The sequence below is a fragment of the Peromyscus leucopus genome, unplaced genomic scaffold (assembly GCF_004664715.2).
Source record: "Peromyscus leucopus breed LL Stock unplaced genomic scaffold, UCI_PerLeu_2.1 scaffold_1049, whole genome shotgun sequence".
In the NCBI taxonomy this organism is placed as follows: domain Eukaryota; kingdom Metazoa; phylum Chordata; class Mammalia; order Rodentia; family Cricetidae; genus Peromyscus; species Peromyscus leucopus.
The window spans coordinates 8416-23589 of NW_023504170.1; the positions used below are offsets into that span (position 1 = coordinate 8416).

General features: G+C 49.5%; 1 protein-coding gene across 1 annotated transcript; it reads right to left on the reverse strand.

The window, feature by feature from the left end:
* Positions 1-7512: 7512 nt before the first annotated feature.
* Positions 7513-15168, reverse strand: LOC119087065 (coiled-coil domain-containing protein 114-like). The gene is made up of 8 exons (XM_037201667.1): positions 15087-15168; positions 14476-14558; positions 14206-14374; positions 9560-9723; positions 9388-9485; positions 9053-9131; positions 7893-8961; positions 7513-7592 (listed from the first exon to the last, which is right to left on the reverse strand). Exons 1-7 carry the CDS (start codon positions 15130-15132, stop codon positions 8467-8469), a joined length of 1134 nt encoding a protein of 377 aa, XP_037057562.1. The 5' UTR covers positions 15133-15168; the 3' UTR covers positions 7513-7592; positions 7893-8466.
* Between the last annotated feature and the right edge of the window lie 6 nt (positions 15169-15174).

Sequence of the window (15174 nt, forward strand, 5' to 3'; positions counted from 1 at the left end):
CGTAATAGCATACCCCAACAAAAGTAACTTCAGAAAGAGTTTGCCTGGTTCACAGTTCTAGGTTATAGTCCATCAGGGCAGTGGCTAAAGAATCGGTCATATCACACCCACAATCAAGAACAGAGAGCAGTGAATTAACTCATGTCCAAGTTCAACTGACTTCCTTCCCTCTTATACCATCCTCGATCCCCTTCCTAGGAAATGGTACCACCCACGTAAGCAGCTCTTCCCACTCATCAGGACAATCCCTTAAAGACATGCCCACAAAGCCACACCTCCTAATCCACATGAGCCTCTGGGGACCATTCTCATTCAAAACATCACACAAACCAAATGTCCATCAGTGAGTGAACAGAGAAACAAAATGTGGTATACCCATAATGTGGGGTAGAAGTCAGCACTGCCATGGGTGATGCTGATTGATCAGCATGCCATATTCTGTTTGTATGGCAGACTGGAAAAATCCAAGGTATAAAAAGCAGACTTGTGGTTTCCCAGGGCTGGAGGGGGAAGAGATGGAGAGGATTCCTTCAAGGGTCTAAGAGTCCCTTGAGGGGAACTGTCCTGGAGCGACATGGAACCAGTGGCTGCACAATCCTCCGCTGTGCTTAGTATTCTTAGGTTGGACACTTTTTTCCTGAGATGACCTCCAACTCTCAATCTTCCTGCCTCAGCCTCCCAAGTGCTGGGCTGACAGGAGGACACCAGAGGCTTCACTGCATGTCTTTTTTGTTTGTTTGTTTGTTTGAGACAGGGTTCCTCTGCTGTAGCCCCCTGGCTATCCTGGAACTCGCTCTGTAGACCAGGTTGACCTCGAACTCACAGAGATCCACCTGCCTCTGCCTCCTGAGTGCTGGGATTAAAGATCCACCCAACTTCACAGCACGTTTTTAAAGCCTTTCATGTACGTCTTGTGTCACTTCAGTGAGAACACAGAATGCACAGTCCAGGGAGGGCTGAGTGTCTGTCCGCCATCTACGCTCCTGTGCCTTCCTTCCACTGTCCTGTCCTGCCAGCTCTCTCCCACGTGTCAGCATGAACTTAACATTATCAGAACCATTTCTTAGGAACCTCTGTCCCTCGCTTGTGACCTATGCACAAATTTCCAATAGTCCCATCCCAATATCATTCTTGGAGGCGTGGGGCTTGGCTGGATCTCTTCCTATCCAATTCTGCATTCTCTCATCTCACTTTACATGGAACAGAGTCAGACTTTTGATCCACTTTATTACAGATTGGATGATTCAGTACAAAACCAAGCATCCACTCCACAAGAACATTTCAAGGAAACACTGGAGGAGGTCTCTGAAGATCCCCCATGCACCCCAATAAGGTACTAGAAACACATCCCCACAAACTTAGAAAAAGTCACAGCTCCAGCTAGACTCTGTGGACATCAGATAAGAGACATCCCCAAACCCAGCTGGAAGCTCATGCCTTCACAAGAGGGTTCCACAAGAATATATGCTCCATCATGGAACTTCACTATTGTGAAATATCCTGCATCAACCATCAAAACACACCCAAACCAACGAATATGCCTGTCTTTCGGCTGAAGTCTCTGCTGGGTCCACATGTGAGAACTCAAATGAAGCTGCGATATAGCCTATGGACTGGAAGGCAGGAATTGAGGGTGGGTCTTCAGGAATGGGATCCACCTGGAAAAGCCTTCTGTGCTGACCAAGATCCACTACCGCCTAGGACTCACCTTAGGGGAGAAACTCAGAGTTCAGACCCACGTACACACACTGTCTGCTTCCTTCGTGTGCCATCTCATGCTGTAGAAACGCAGACTCGGAACACCACCAGCACAGAAACTTCTGCAATAAGACCACAGTGAAGAGCCACCAGTGGTACAAGTGTGGGAAGGCCTTTGTCTGCCGGCCATTCCTCCCAAGCATGTGGAGATCATATGAGTGAGAAGGTACGCACAAGCAGCAGTGTGCAAAAGCATCGGGAACACACTGCACTTCAACCGGAAAGCACATCCTACAAGGCCAGCAGGGTGGGACAGTCTTCACAAGTCCTCAAAGCTCAACACCCACATCAGGACCCACACACAAGAAAAGTCCCACCAACGTGACACCAAGGCCTCAGCACTTCAGTGCCGCATGAAGACTCACCAATCCAAGGGTTCCTGAAAATGGAAGATGGGTGTGAGAAGCACCCCCAACAACCTCCTCATTCCAGGCATGTGAGGAAGGACTGCAGGAAGGAAGCTCAGTAAGTTAGCATGTCTGGGGCACCAACCAGAACTCAGCATCTTACTGATCAGTAAAATCAAGCATGGAACAGAAGCCTCAGAAAGGGGAGGTTTAAAGCCTTTCGTCTTGGTCATTCTGAGAAGACATGTCTTCATACTGAAGAGGAAGTTATGAATCTGAGCAACATGGAATGCCTCCATTGTACCAGACACCATGTAAGAGCCCACTGCAGACTCACTGTGGGACTAGGGCCAGTAGGAAAGATTTCATTCATCAGGATCTCCTACTTGCCCATGCTGACCCAGAACTCCTAGGCCATAGCAGGCAAAGGAGCATTGTAAACACAGATCCTGAAGTTACATGTAAGCCACAACTGGAAAAAAACCCTGACTCCTTTTTTTTTTTTCTTTTATAAAAAAGGCCTTGGGTCAGTGTGCACAATGAGTGTGCAATGAACCTGAGACACTGTTAACATCGGCTGCAGCTTTATCAATATTCATGATTTCTCCACTTTCTTCTCGACTTAAATATTATGCAATGCACCCTTTCAACTCTGCTACGTGAATCTGCAGTGCATACGGTGGCCTCCTTCCCGGGTGACACCTCCTTGCTCCAGATACATTTTTGTCAGTTCAGTGCAGAGGGCAGCTGAATGGCACTGTTGTGGTCAGAGCTCCTGTCTCTGCAGCTCTGACTGGGGTACGTGCCCTGATTTGTTTTCTGGACTGATATGGCTGATCCTTCCTGTGGCACTGCAGTCGTCCCTTCGTCTCATTTATCTCCGACGGACTTATGCAGATGTCTCAGAACTGACCGCCATCTTTAAACAAGATTCCCAGTGTGTCTCCTAACAGCGGTGAGCAGAGCTTGTGAACCCAGCCATCCAGGAGCATGGAATTTGCAAGTCTCTGGCAACTGTCAGAAAGAGATAGCTGTCACTTCCTTTTCCTTCTGTCCTTGCTACTCTCTGGGAATTAGAGGAAACACCCTTATTTGAGTAATGTGGAGACTGGCGGAAAGATGGTATTGACATCTCCCTCAAAACACAAACTTTTTGCTCCCTGAGTTTGATGGTTTGAATAAGAATGGTCCCCACAGGCACATGTATTTGAATGCTTAGTCATCAAGGAGTGGCACTGTTTGAGAAGGATTGGGAGGTGTGGCTTTGTTGGGGTAGTGTGTTATTGGGGGTGGGCTTTGAGGTTTCAAAAGTCCAAGCCAGGCCTAGTGTCACTCTTGTTTGGGCCCTCCCCAATGAACCCCGCCCTGGCCTTCAGACCAAGATGTAGAACTCTCGACTCCTTCTCCAGCACCATGCCTGCCTGCATGCCACCACGCTCCCCACCATGATGACAATGGACTCGCCTCTGAAACTAAGCAAGCCCCCAGTTCAATGCTTTCTTTCCTAGGAGTTACCCTGGTCATGGTTTCTCTTCACAGCAACAGAACCGTGACTATTGCTGTGGGCCGCAGGAATATCATAAGAACTCAGCTGGTTATGGCAAAGTCACTAACTGGAGGAATCAGGGAATTCCTCCAGAGGAAGCCAAATTCCAAGGAGTTTTTGGTGTTATTTGGCTTGTTATATGTCAGCTGTCTTCGGTTATGAAAATCATGTGTGCCGTCATAGTTTTCCCAATTGATTTTTTCCTTAAGAAGGGCTAACAGTGTGGACTGATCACTTTCTGGACATACACATTCCAGGTATTTGGAGAACAGCTTCAGGAAAGGCTTTCTCTGGAATCAGATATCTCCCTTAGCCACCTTCAAGGACTAGCAGTAATAACAGTCCACATGCTAGTCTCCTGATTTAAGGTAAATTCCACAAGGAGACACTGCCTAGGTCAGGTGGACGTTAAATAATAGCTTTACACAATTTAGCTCAGACCCTCCTTTCTTACAATCTTATTAACTTTATAGACCTCTAACTCCTTACCTAACCACTTCTAGGAATATTTAAATAACCTTCTGTGCTGACAGCTATGCTCAGCCAGAACCCCAGTTCAAGCCTCATTGGCAGCATCCGGCCAGGTCCATCCCCAGATGGAGGAAAGAACCTTATCAGAGATACCTCTGTACTCTCTAAGAACAGACTTAAGAGTCCAGGCTACCTGTTTGAGAAGGCCTGGCAGATGTGCCAATTAAGCTTAACTTTCTCCTTTCCCAAACCTTACCTCTGGTTCCAGATCTCCCTTTAACTATCACCAGAGGCATCTAGCTGTATACAGGTTGCCTAGCGACTGAGCACACTTTCCCCCACCCTGCAGAAAAATGGCAGATAACTTGGAAAGATAGGAGCCACTGGAAAAAAGAAGGCAGTTTTATTTTCTCCCATTGACCTAGCAACATTTTCTACTAATCACGTTTAAGACTATAATTGAGCACATAAGAGCCCTCTTCTTAGATATTACCTGAATTTAGCCTTTAGTTAATTCATTTCCCCATTGGTCACTTCCCTTTGGGGTTGCAAATGATAATTAATGGTTATTGCCCCTCTATGTGATTCTTATCACCCCTCCATTTGACCCTGGAAGCCTGCCTTTGCACTGCTAAGGGAATACTGCTTGTAAGTGTATATATACCAGGACTTCCAGGGCAAGTGGAGGACAGAGAAGAGAAAAGAGAATGAAAGAACTAGATGGGTAAGAACTTGAGAGGAACAAACTGAGATGAGGAAGAACTAGATTGAAGGGCTAGAAGAGAGTACTAGAGGAACCAGATGGAAGATGAGGAAGAGCCAGATGGGGAAGAACAAGATGAGAGAGAAGATGATATGGGAAAAAACAAGATGGATGAGAACCTAGAAGGGGCAGAACTAAGATGAAGGAATTAAGATAGAACCTAGAGGGGACCGCAGATAAGTGTAGAGAGAAATCAGGCAAAAAAGGAGCTAGGCATGAGAGCAGAATATAAGCTTGTAACTGTCACAGAATAATAAAGTATATGGACTAAGGAGTTTTGTGTACATAGATTCATTTCTTTTCATCAAAGATTAATTATCAGCTGGTTGTAGATTCTTCCCAGACCCTGGGAGGGGACTATCGAGGGGCTGGACCCCCATGGTCCCCGATAGACTATGACACTGAGTCTGTGGCTGCCACAGTTTGTATTTCTGCACTTGTGATATAAGATAAACCCCTGCTTAGGGAAGCAAACCTTTCTGTGAGCAGTAAATAAGCACCAAAGGATGAACCTAGTGTGTGCTCAGGGCTTTTTATAATTGTTTCTTGTGTGTTCAAAACTGCTTTCTTCTGCATTGATGATTTCAGGTTCAGCACATGTGCAAACGGTCACACACACACACACACACACACACACACACACACACACACACACTTTTGGCTTTTCACCTCTTAGTGAGAAAGTTTATAGTAAAACCACTATACAAGTAGATTATGAAACATTTATTCTTAGCTTTCTATTGCTATGGTAAAGGCCATAACCAAAAGCAACTTGGGAAGGAAAGGCTTTTTTTTTTTTTTTTTTCTTTTTGGTTTTTCGAGACAGGGTTTCTCGGTGTAGCTTTGCGCCTTTCCTGGAACTCACTTGGTAGCCCAGGCTGGCCTCGAACTCACAGAGATCCGCCTGTCTCTGCCTCCCGAGTGCTGGGATTAAAGGCGTGCGCCACCACCGCCCGGCCCAAAGCTTTAATTGTTTTATAACACTTTGGTCACACTCCATCACTGAGAGAAGTCAGGGCAAGGCAGGAACCTCGAGGCAGGCAGGACTGAAGCAAAAGCCGTGGACATGGAGAGGCGCATCTTACTGGCTTGTGCTCTATGGCTTGCTCAACCTGCCTTCTTATACAATTCAGGACCGCCTGCCCAGGGCGGCACCACCCACAGTGTGCTGAGCCCTGCACATCAGCCATTAATCAAGACTACAGGACAGTCTTGTAGAGGCATTTTCTCATCAAGATCCCTTCTTCCCAGAGATGTCTAGGTTTGTGTCTAGGTTTACAAAAAACAACCAGTACATTTACATTTTCTAATCATAATGTATCTGTAGACAATATTAGGAGCACACGGATTTAGATACTTCATTTTGGTTTTGTTTTATTCTTATTCTATTGAAATATGGTTAAGAAATTAAAACTCGGGATTGGGGATTTAGCTCCGTGGTAGAGCGCTTGCCTAGCAAGCTCAAGGCCCTGGGTTCGGTCCTCAGCTCCGGAAAAAGAAAAAAAGAAAAGAAAAAGAAATCAAAACTCAAAACACCAGGGAGGATAGGTGTCCAGTGAGGGGTGAACGCCACAGCCTGAGCCACCCACGCACCTGTGACACAACACCTACAACAATCAATTATAAGAAGGAAATGTTTGCTTTAAATCCATGGTGTCAGCTCACAGACACCTGACACCATTGCCTTTGGGCTTATGAGGCAGAACACGGAGGAAGCCTGGATGGAACAAGGCAACTCAGAGTCTAGAAAGCATACAGAGGAGAAATGGCTGGAGCCCCAATATCTCCTTCAAAGGCACACCCCCGAGTGATCTCACTTTCTTCCACCTAGCCACACCTCCCCGATGTCTCCACCTCTCCTAAGAAAGCCATAGGCTGATAACCAAACCTTCGACATACAGGCCTCTGAGACCCTCCAGATCCAAACTACTGCTGCAGAACAAAATCAGCAGTCCTGTAGCTCGGCTGGTAGGGTGCTTGCTTAGTGTGCATGAAGAGCAGGGTCAGATCCCCAGCACTGCATACACCAGACACAGTGGTGTCCATCTGTAACCCCAGCACTTGGGAGGTGGAAGCAAGACAATAACCATAACTTCAAGGTCAGTTTCTGCTACATGTTGAGTTCAAGGCCAAGCTGAACCACATGAGATCCTAATATAAAATAAAATACAAAAAGTTCTTACAGTCTGGAGGCTTGAAAGTCCAAGATGCACATCTGACAAGGGCCTTCTCGCTGCCCCATGACCTCGCCTGGGTGAGGAGACATTTCCCAGAGATCCCAGGCAGCCCCCAGCTTCCGACTGCCAGCATGCCCAACCACTCAGTACTCACCACAGCCTTGCCTCTCTTTACGGAGACTCCACCCACCACCCACCGGGAATAGTTCTAGAAGAGTATCTGAACTGAAAATGTACAGACTTTTTCTCGTTTGACAAACGACAATGTAACAGCCATGTGCACAGCACTGACAGTGTGCTGGGTAATGTTCTTAGTCATGGGCATCCATTCTGCATGCCGACATCCATACAACCTGCATCCATCCATCCATCCATCACCCACTTTCTGCGTTCTCCCCACTTCCGGCTCTGCTGAGATCTGTGTTAGTCAGGCCAGGCTGTGGCAGGTGCTTCCCATGAATCAAGGTGCTTTATTCTCACCATCTCCCTTGAAGTGCAGGTTGTTTTCGCCCATTTGGAGGGAGGGACGCCTAGAGGGTAAATGATGAATTTCATCTAGACTTGGCTAGGTCAAAACTCAGCCCACTATGGCCCACTGTGGGGGACAGCCAGGGCTGTCTGTAAAGTCCCACCCACCATTCCCCATCCCCCAACCCCTGCCAAGGCCCGCTCTGCTGTAGATGTGCATGGTGAGACCACTGGGTCCACGGTAACCTCCTAGGGTTGACATCTGCTTTGCCGTGTTTTCTTTCCCGGGACCAAAACTCCAGATTGAAATGTTCTGTCAGCCTGGGACAAGAGCAGGGTGTGGAAGGGAGGTCTTAACTCACCCACAAAGAAGCAAGAATAGTGGAGCCAGACGCCGGGGCTGCTGGCTGCTGCAGCTAACACAGCCTGTCTGAACTGATACAGATTCCAGCAGAGCCAGAAACAGGGAAAAGGCAGAAGATGGATGGCTGGGTGGCTGGGTGGCTGGGTGCAGCGATAGGTGGATACAGGAATAGGCAGATCCAGGAACAGGCTCACAAATATTTTTCCCTGCGCTGGAAACAGATGAAGCCGTGTCTGAACACACCAGGCAGTCTGGGGAAAAGGCTGGGCTCTGACCTTTATTTCCTATTGTTACAATTCACCTAGTCAATAGAGGGGAGTCCAGTTAGGAGACAGAGGCATCAGATGCAGGGAAGCTTGGGAAAGAGTTTAGGGGGTAGAGACGGGAAGCATGGAGGAAGGGGGGACAACAGAGTCCAAGCCAAGACACGGGGCCTAACAGTGAGCGGGAGGTGGGAAGAGATGGGGGGAACTCAAGAGGCCTGGGCGTAGAGGGATTGGAGAGTCTCTGCGGAAAAGGAGGCACAGATGAGAAGAGCTGTCAAGACCTGAGGCAGGAAGGGACCTGCAGCCCTAGTTGAGGCCCCTCGAGTCCTTGCTGGTAGAGGAGCTTGGCCTGGAGGCAGGGAGGGCACTGGATGCCTGGCCGCTGCTGGAGCCCCTACTCAACTCCGATCCCATGCTTTGGCTCTGCATACCACCTCCTATGCTCTCGCGGCCTCGGCTGGTCTCCAGGTAGCCGGTGGATCCCAGGTAGCTGCTGGAGCTGCTGTGTCTGTAGCCCCCACGGCCCGACACGGAGCCCCTGGACCCCAGCGCTCCGCTGGCGCTGGCAGAAGCCAAGGTCACGGGGCCTGCGGCCGAGCCAGAGTCACCAAAGGTGACGTGGCTTACGGAGCCGGTACCGCGGCCTCTCGTCTTGTGGCTCAGAATGGATTCAGGGACTGTGCTTGTCCTCCGGGGTATCCCCAGGGAGGGGCCTGACAGGGTCATCTGAGTATTGGAGAAAGTCAAGCTTGGGCTGCTGTCCAGCTTCCTTGGGGGCTCCTCCAGTTCCTGGAGCTCCACCTGGCGGGGGCGGGGGAGGGGGGGGCGGACAACGTTAGGGTTCCGACAGGTAGTACAAGTCCTTGTCCCAACCCCGGGGCCCCACTCTCACCGATTTCACGACTTGACTCAGCAGCTCCTCCTTGCTCATAGGGTAGTCCTCTTTGACCACAAAACCTGGGGAGTCCTCCCTCGGTGGGAGAAAGGAAGAAAGTCCAATTCCATAGCTCTGCCTCGCACACAGATCCCAGGTGTCCCGGGCCTGTCCCCTCCCTTTGGGGTCCCAGCACCCCATCTCCCCACTCTCCCACCTCCCTCCAAGCTCCCACTTCACCCCCTGTGCCCCAGAAGGCCAAACCCACAAGCCATGCCCAAGCCCTCCGTCCTGCCCCCTTTTGTCTGCCCCCCTCCCCCAGTCAGCCTTTCCCTGCTCTGCCCAAGCCTCACAGGTTGTCAGGAGGCTGGATTGGGGTAGTCTTCTTTGGAGGGTCCTCTTGGTTCTGGCCCAGCGCCAGAAGAGCAGCATCAGTCAAAGGGATATGGTTCTGCGAGTGTGGGAGTCTGGAGTTAGCGCAGGCCCAGCCAAGCTGGGCCACACCCCCAAGTCCCTGCCACCCACCTGGACCTCCAGGAAAGCTTGCACTACGAGGAGCTGCACCAGCCGCTTCTCGATGGTACTCAGGAAGAGGCCCAGGTCCCTGTCCCGAATGTAGGTCTTGACCCCAAGGAGATCCTTGATGACACTGCTGTCACACTGAGCCTTGTCGAAGAGGAGCTGGATGTCTGGGGTCAGAGAGGGACGTGCCATCGGGTCACTCAGGAACTGACTGGGTCTGTCTGGCCCAGACGGTCAGGCAACCACGCCCACCTAGCCTCAGAGCTCAAGAGGGTGAAGGGGATCTGATGAGACGCCGCCGCCTTGGTGGCACACGTGGGTGGCACATGTTGGCTGGAAACAAACCTATTTTCTGCCAACCCAATAATGCCTAGGCTCAGATCCCACCTGGAACACATGCGTCCCAGGAGACACCTCACTCTGGGCCCTCACCCCAGGCCCTCTGGCTAACAGGCAGAAGGCCCACAGCTGAGGCCTGCTTCCCCACACAGGTGAGCCGTGAGCCTGTCTCCCGCTGCTCTCCTTAGAAGCTTCATGCCACCTCTGGATATTCTTTAAACCTGTATCTTGATTTCTGTTTTGTGTTTAACTTCCTGTAGGGGTCTTGGCTACTCTGCTAATAATAGCAAACCACCAGAAATCACTTTACTGTCCCTTTGCAGAGAGAGGGTGACTCTGCAACAACCAGACTAGTACAGGTGAACTGTGTCCCTCTAGATTCTCATGTCGGGAGTCTAAACCTTCCCGGTGCCTCAGAAAGGGGTTTATTAGGAAGAGACAAGGCCACTTGGAGCACCGTAGCTCCTAACACCAGAGGACAAGTGACGTCATAAAGCAGAGAGGGAGACACACATACACACATACTGTAACACACACGCTTGTACCTATGTACACACATGCAAAACCACACATAAAAAAATAAGTAAAATAACTGGATGTAGTGGTGCACGCCTTTAATCCCAGCACTCAGGAGGCAGAAACAGGCAGATCTCTGTGAGTTCAAGGCCAGCCTAGACTACAAAGCGAGTTCCAGGGCAGTCAGGGCTACACAGAGAAACCTTGTCTTAAGCCCCCCTCCCCCAAAAAAAAGTGAAACAGAGGGAAAGCATGGTGTAGACACACAGTTGGGTAAGTTGCAAGCCAGGGAAAGGAAGCTAGCCAGAGCCAGAGGCACACAGGAACAGACCCTTCCTCATGGCCCTCACTCAGAAGAACCAGCCCTTCTGGTCTCCAGACTGGAAGATAAGAAATGCCTATGCTTGAAGCTCTGCAATCCTTGGTTTTGATGGACAACCCACAAAATAATGTTCATGCCAAGAAATGGAATAGTCAAAAACCAAGACAAAGACAGCACTAAACATCCTACAATGTATTATACACTACTGTATTACGATATTGCTGACACACTCCAAGATATTGACAAATGAGAAGTCAATAAAAATAGCACAGTCATTGGCGGGCTATCACCTCATTAACGTAAAAATGAAAAGCCAACAATAAAATGTGCAAGTTTCTAGTGAGACTGTGTGTGGAGTTAACATAGTTATAGACGTATGCTCTGCTATGAACCACAGCAGTCTCCTGCCACTCCATCTTTACCCTACGCCATCCCCCCATCTGACTCAAGAGAAGCCTCCCGAGACTCCGAAAGAGGAAGGTGCACATCTGGGTGTCAGGGGAGTTCCTGCAGAGCCGCCGCTGGTTCAGTTTCAGAGGGTCAGCACCTGGCTTTGATCTGCCTTTTGTGACTGCTACCTTTTGTCCGGTACCTTCTGTTTGAAGTCTTTTTTGTTTCGTTTCATTTTGTTTTGTTTTCCAAACAAGCTTTCTCTGTGTAGCTCTGTCCTGGAACTCACTCTGTAGACCAAACCGATCTCTAACTCACAGAGATCCACCTGCCTCTGCCTCCCCAGTGCTGGGATTAAAGGCGAGCGCCGCCACCGACCGGCCTGTTTGAAGTCTTATCTGAGAGTTTCCTAGGGATTCAAAGTCTATGCAAACCTTGGTTGGGGGACAACCGGGAAAACCATGGTATTTCTTAACTGAGAATTTGCATTTGGCACTGTCCCTTTGGGGAGCTTAGATAAGAGGTTTTGGTATACGGAAATTAACTTGCTAAAGGTGTAAATTAGAGAACAACAAAAAAGCCCTTTGCTAAGCGACAGAGAGTCAGTCCAGGAAAGGCTAATCCCCCTGCAGCTGGAAAGGCTAACAATGTCATCCTTAGAGTGCCTCTGTACTTTCCTTCCACAGACCCATGTGAACTCACACCCGATATATAACAGCATGTGACACTGGGACCCAAAGGCCATGTGGCTAATCTCCTGAAAGCTTTCTCAGCTGCCCTGAAAACAAGAAAGGGGGCCAGGACCAGATAATGGCACCAGTTCTCCATAGGGAGGAATAAGGAGAAAACACTCTGGGCACCGCATGGTCCCACACATGTGACTTCCTTGGGGACAGACCCAGGCTCTAATATGAAAGCCACACAAAGTTCTAGTAAGAAACAAGAGAATACCTTTGCGACCTCAAATAGGTAAAGACGTCTTACACCACAAAGCCACTAATTACAAAGAGAGCTGAGTACATCTTATCAAGATGTAAGATAAATTTCACACAAGAAAGTGGGAGAGTGCCCAACCATACAAAAAAAGTACTTCCCAAAGACTGGTGTCCAGAATCAATAAACAATCCCCATACCTCTAACAGGAAAAACCATCATCTAATTCTTGGCAGGGCTGGAGAGACGGCACAGCTGTTAAGAAGAACACTTGTTGCTCTTACAGAGCACTTACACGGTGGTTCACACCATCTCTAACTCCAGTTCCAGCAGATCCAACGCCCTCCTCTGACGTCTGTGACACCACATGCGTGTGGTGTACATAGGCAAAACACTGTCACATCAAATATATAAATCTGATTTTTAAAATGTTTCACTATTTAAGTAAATAAATAAGATATGGGCTGCAAGGTGGGTCAGTGGGTGAAGGCTCTTGCTGTCGAGCCTGGCGGCTTGAGTTTGCTCCAAAGACCTATATGGTAGGAGAGAACCGGCTACTGCAAGTTGTCCTCTGACCTCCACATGTGTGCCATGGCACACTCATGTGCACTCATAGACACACAAATTTTAACTTTAAAAATGCACAAAGCCGGGCTGGAGAGATGGCTCAGAGGTTAAGAGCACTGCCTGCTCTTCAGAGGTCCTGAGTTCAATTCCCAGGAACCACATGGTGGCTCATAATCATCTGTAATGGGATCTGGCGCCCTCTTCTGGCGTGCAGGCATACATGCAGGGAGAACACTGTTTACATAATAGATAGATAGATAGATAGATAGATAGATAGATAGATAGATAGATAATAAAAAATAAATAATTTTTTTAAAAATGCACAAAGCCTCTGGGCTGTGGTGGCGCACGCCTTTAATCCCAGCACTCGGGAGGCAGAGGCAGGCGGATCTCTGTGAGTTCGAGGCCAGCCTGGTCTACAGAGTGGGTTCCAGGAAAAGTACAAAGCTACACAGAGAAACCCTGTCTCAAAAAGCAAAAACAAACAAAACAAAAAATGAACCCCAAAACAACAAAATGCACAAAGCCAAACAGGAATCCACAGAGACAACATAGGTGACACTATTATAAACGCTGACAGCACAGGGGTCAATGAGGAGTGCTAGACGTAGTAGACTGTGGTGGTGAGACGCTGGGCCGGGCCGTCTGCAGCACACGTGTGCACAGGCTGTCTGCACAGGCCGTCTGTAACACATGTACACACAGGCCGTCTGCAGCACACATGTGCACAGGCCGTCTGCACAGGCCATCTGCAGCACACGTGCACAGGCCATCTGTAACACACGTGTGCACAAGGAGGCACCAAAGGAGGGATTATCATGGTGGCCCACAGCTTTTCTTCTTTCTTTTCTGGTTTTTTGAGACAGTGTTTCTCTGTGTAACAACCCTGACTGTCTTGGAACTTGCTATGTAGACCAGGCTGGCCTGAAACTCACAGAGATCTACCTGCCTCCGCCTCCTTAGTACTGGGATTACAGGCGTTCGCCACCGCCACCCAGCTGGCTGGTGGTCCATATCTTTAATCTCAGCACCTGTGAGGCAGAAGCAGGTGAACCTCTGAGTTTGAGGCCAGTGTGGTCTACATATATAGCAACTTCCAGATTATTCAGAGCTACATAATAGAGAGACCGGACCTAGGGGGAAAAAAAACTAAAGAAGGAAGGAAGGAAAGGAAGGAAGAAGGAAGGAAGGAAGAAGGAAGGAAGAAGGAAGAAAAAAGGAAGGAAAGGAAGGAAGAAAGAAGGAAAGGAAGGAAGGAAAGAAGGAAAGGAAGAAAGAAGGAAGAGAGAGAAGATGAGAAATTGCTCTGGAGAATTGTTTAGCATTCTCCAATAAATATAAAAGTTCCCTGGCCTATTCTCCAACAATCACACACCTGGACATTCATGAACAGGCAGATGGATGAAAGAATGGCTAGACAGACAGATGCACCCCAGATGGGCTGACAAAAGGTATGAGATGGACCAAGAAGCAAATGCATCGGGCCATGAAATGCCTCCTAGTGGCCCGCTCGCTCCCCACAGGCTCATCGCATCCTTCCTAACAAGAGGCTGGGGCTGAGAGGGAAGCCTTGGGCCCTTACCAGCCTTCAGCTTCTCCAGCTGAGCTCGGCGAGTCTGGAAGCGTGCCTCCAGCTCTTCGGACTCGGAGTGCACCTTGTTCACATCCTGCTGCAACACTTCACACTGCTGCTCTTGCTGGGTGCGCCGGGTGTCCTGACTGGCATGCTCGGCGACCAAGGCTTCCTGCATCTGCAGGGGCAGGGGCAGCAGCTGGATCCACTCCAGGCCTGGGGACGGGGCATGGGATTCTGGGAGGCAGGGAGGGTGTGAGGAGGACGGGCCTGGATCACCTCTTTAATCTCTTCCTGAAGGTGGTGCAGCTCGGAGTTCTGCTCATTGATGAAGTTAAACTCAGCAAAGTTGCGTTCCTCCACTGGGGGGGTTCAGGGGGTCCAGAGGCATGGAATTAGAAACAGAGCGATCGATCGCTAAGGGCTAAAAGATGACAGAAACAAAGGCAGAAAAACAGAGACAGATAAAACAGGAACAGGTACAAACAGAGGGGTGCAGAAACTATCCGTCATAGCCAGAGACAGTGACAGCCACAGCCACGGAAGGGCGCCAACAACGGAGAGGGACAGGGGTGAGTAAAAGGAGATTCTGGAAGACCCCGGGAAACAATCCACACAGGGAGAGAGGAAAGAGAGGGGGAGGGGGGGGGAGTTGAGAGACAGATGTGGAGAGAGGAAGCCCAAGAGAGACGGAAACATGCAGAAAGAAAGAAAGAAACAGACATGCAGACCCAAAGGAGGGACCCCTGAAGGAGAAAGACTAGGGAGGGACCCCACGCAGCAGAACGGAAACTGGCGACAGGGTGGAGTCCCCCGGGCAGGGCAAGGTGCACAGCGGTGCAGGCAATGCTGGGCAACCCCATCTCCTCGTCCACCCTGTGCCCACTCACGCTCCAGGTATTTCTCCACCAGCAGGTCAGGGTCACTCTCGCCCATCAGCTGGGCCAGTTTGCTCAGAGCGTCCTCATAACGCAGTAC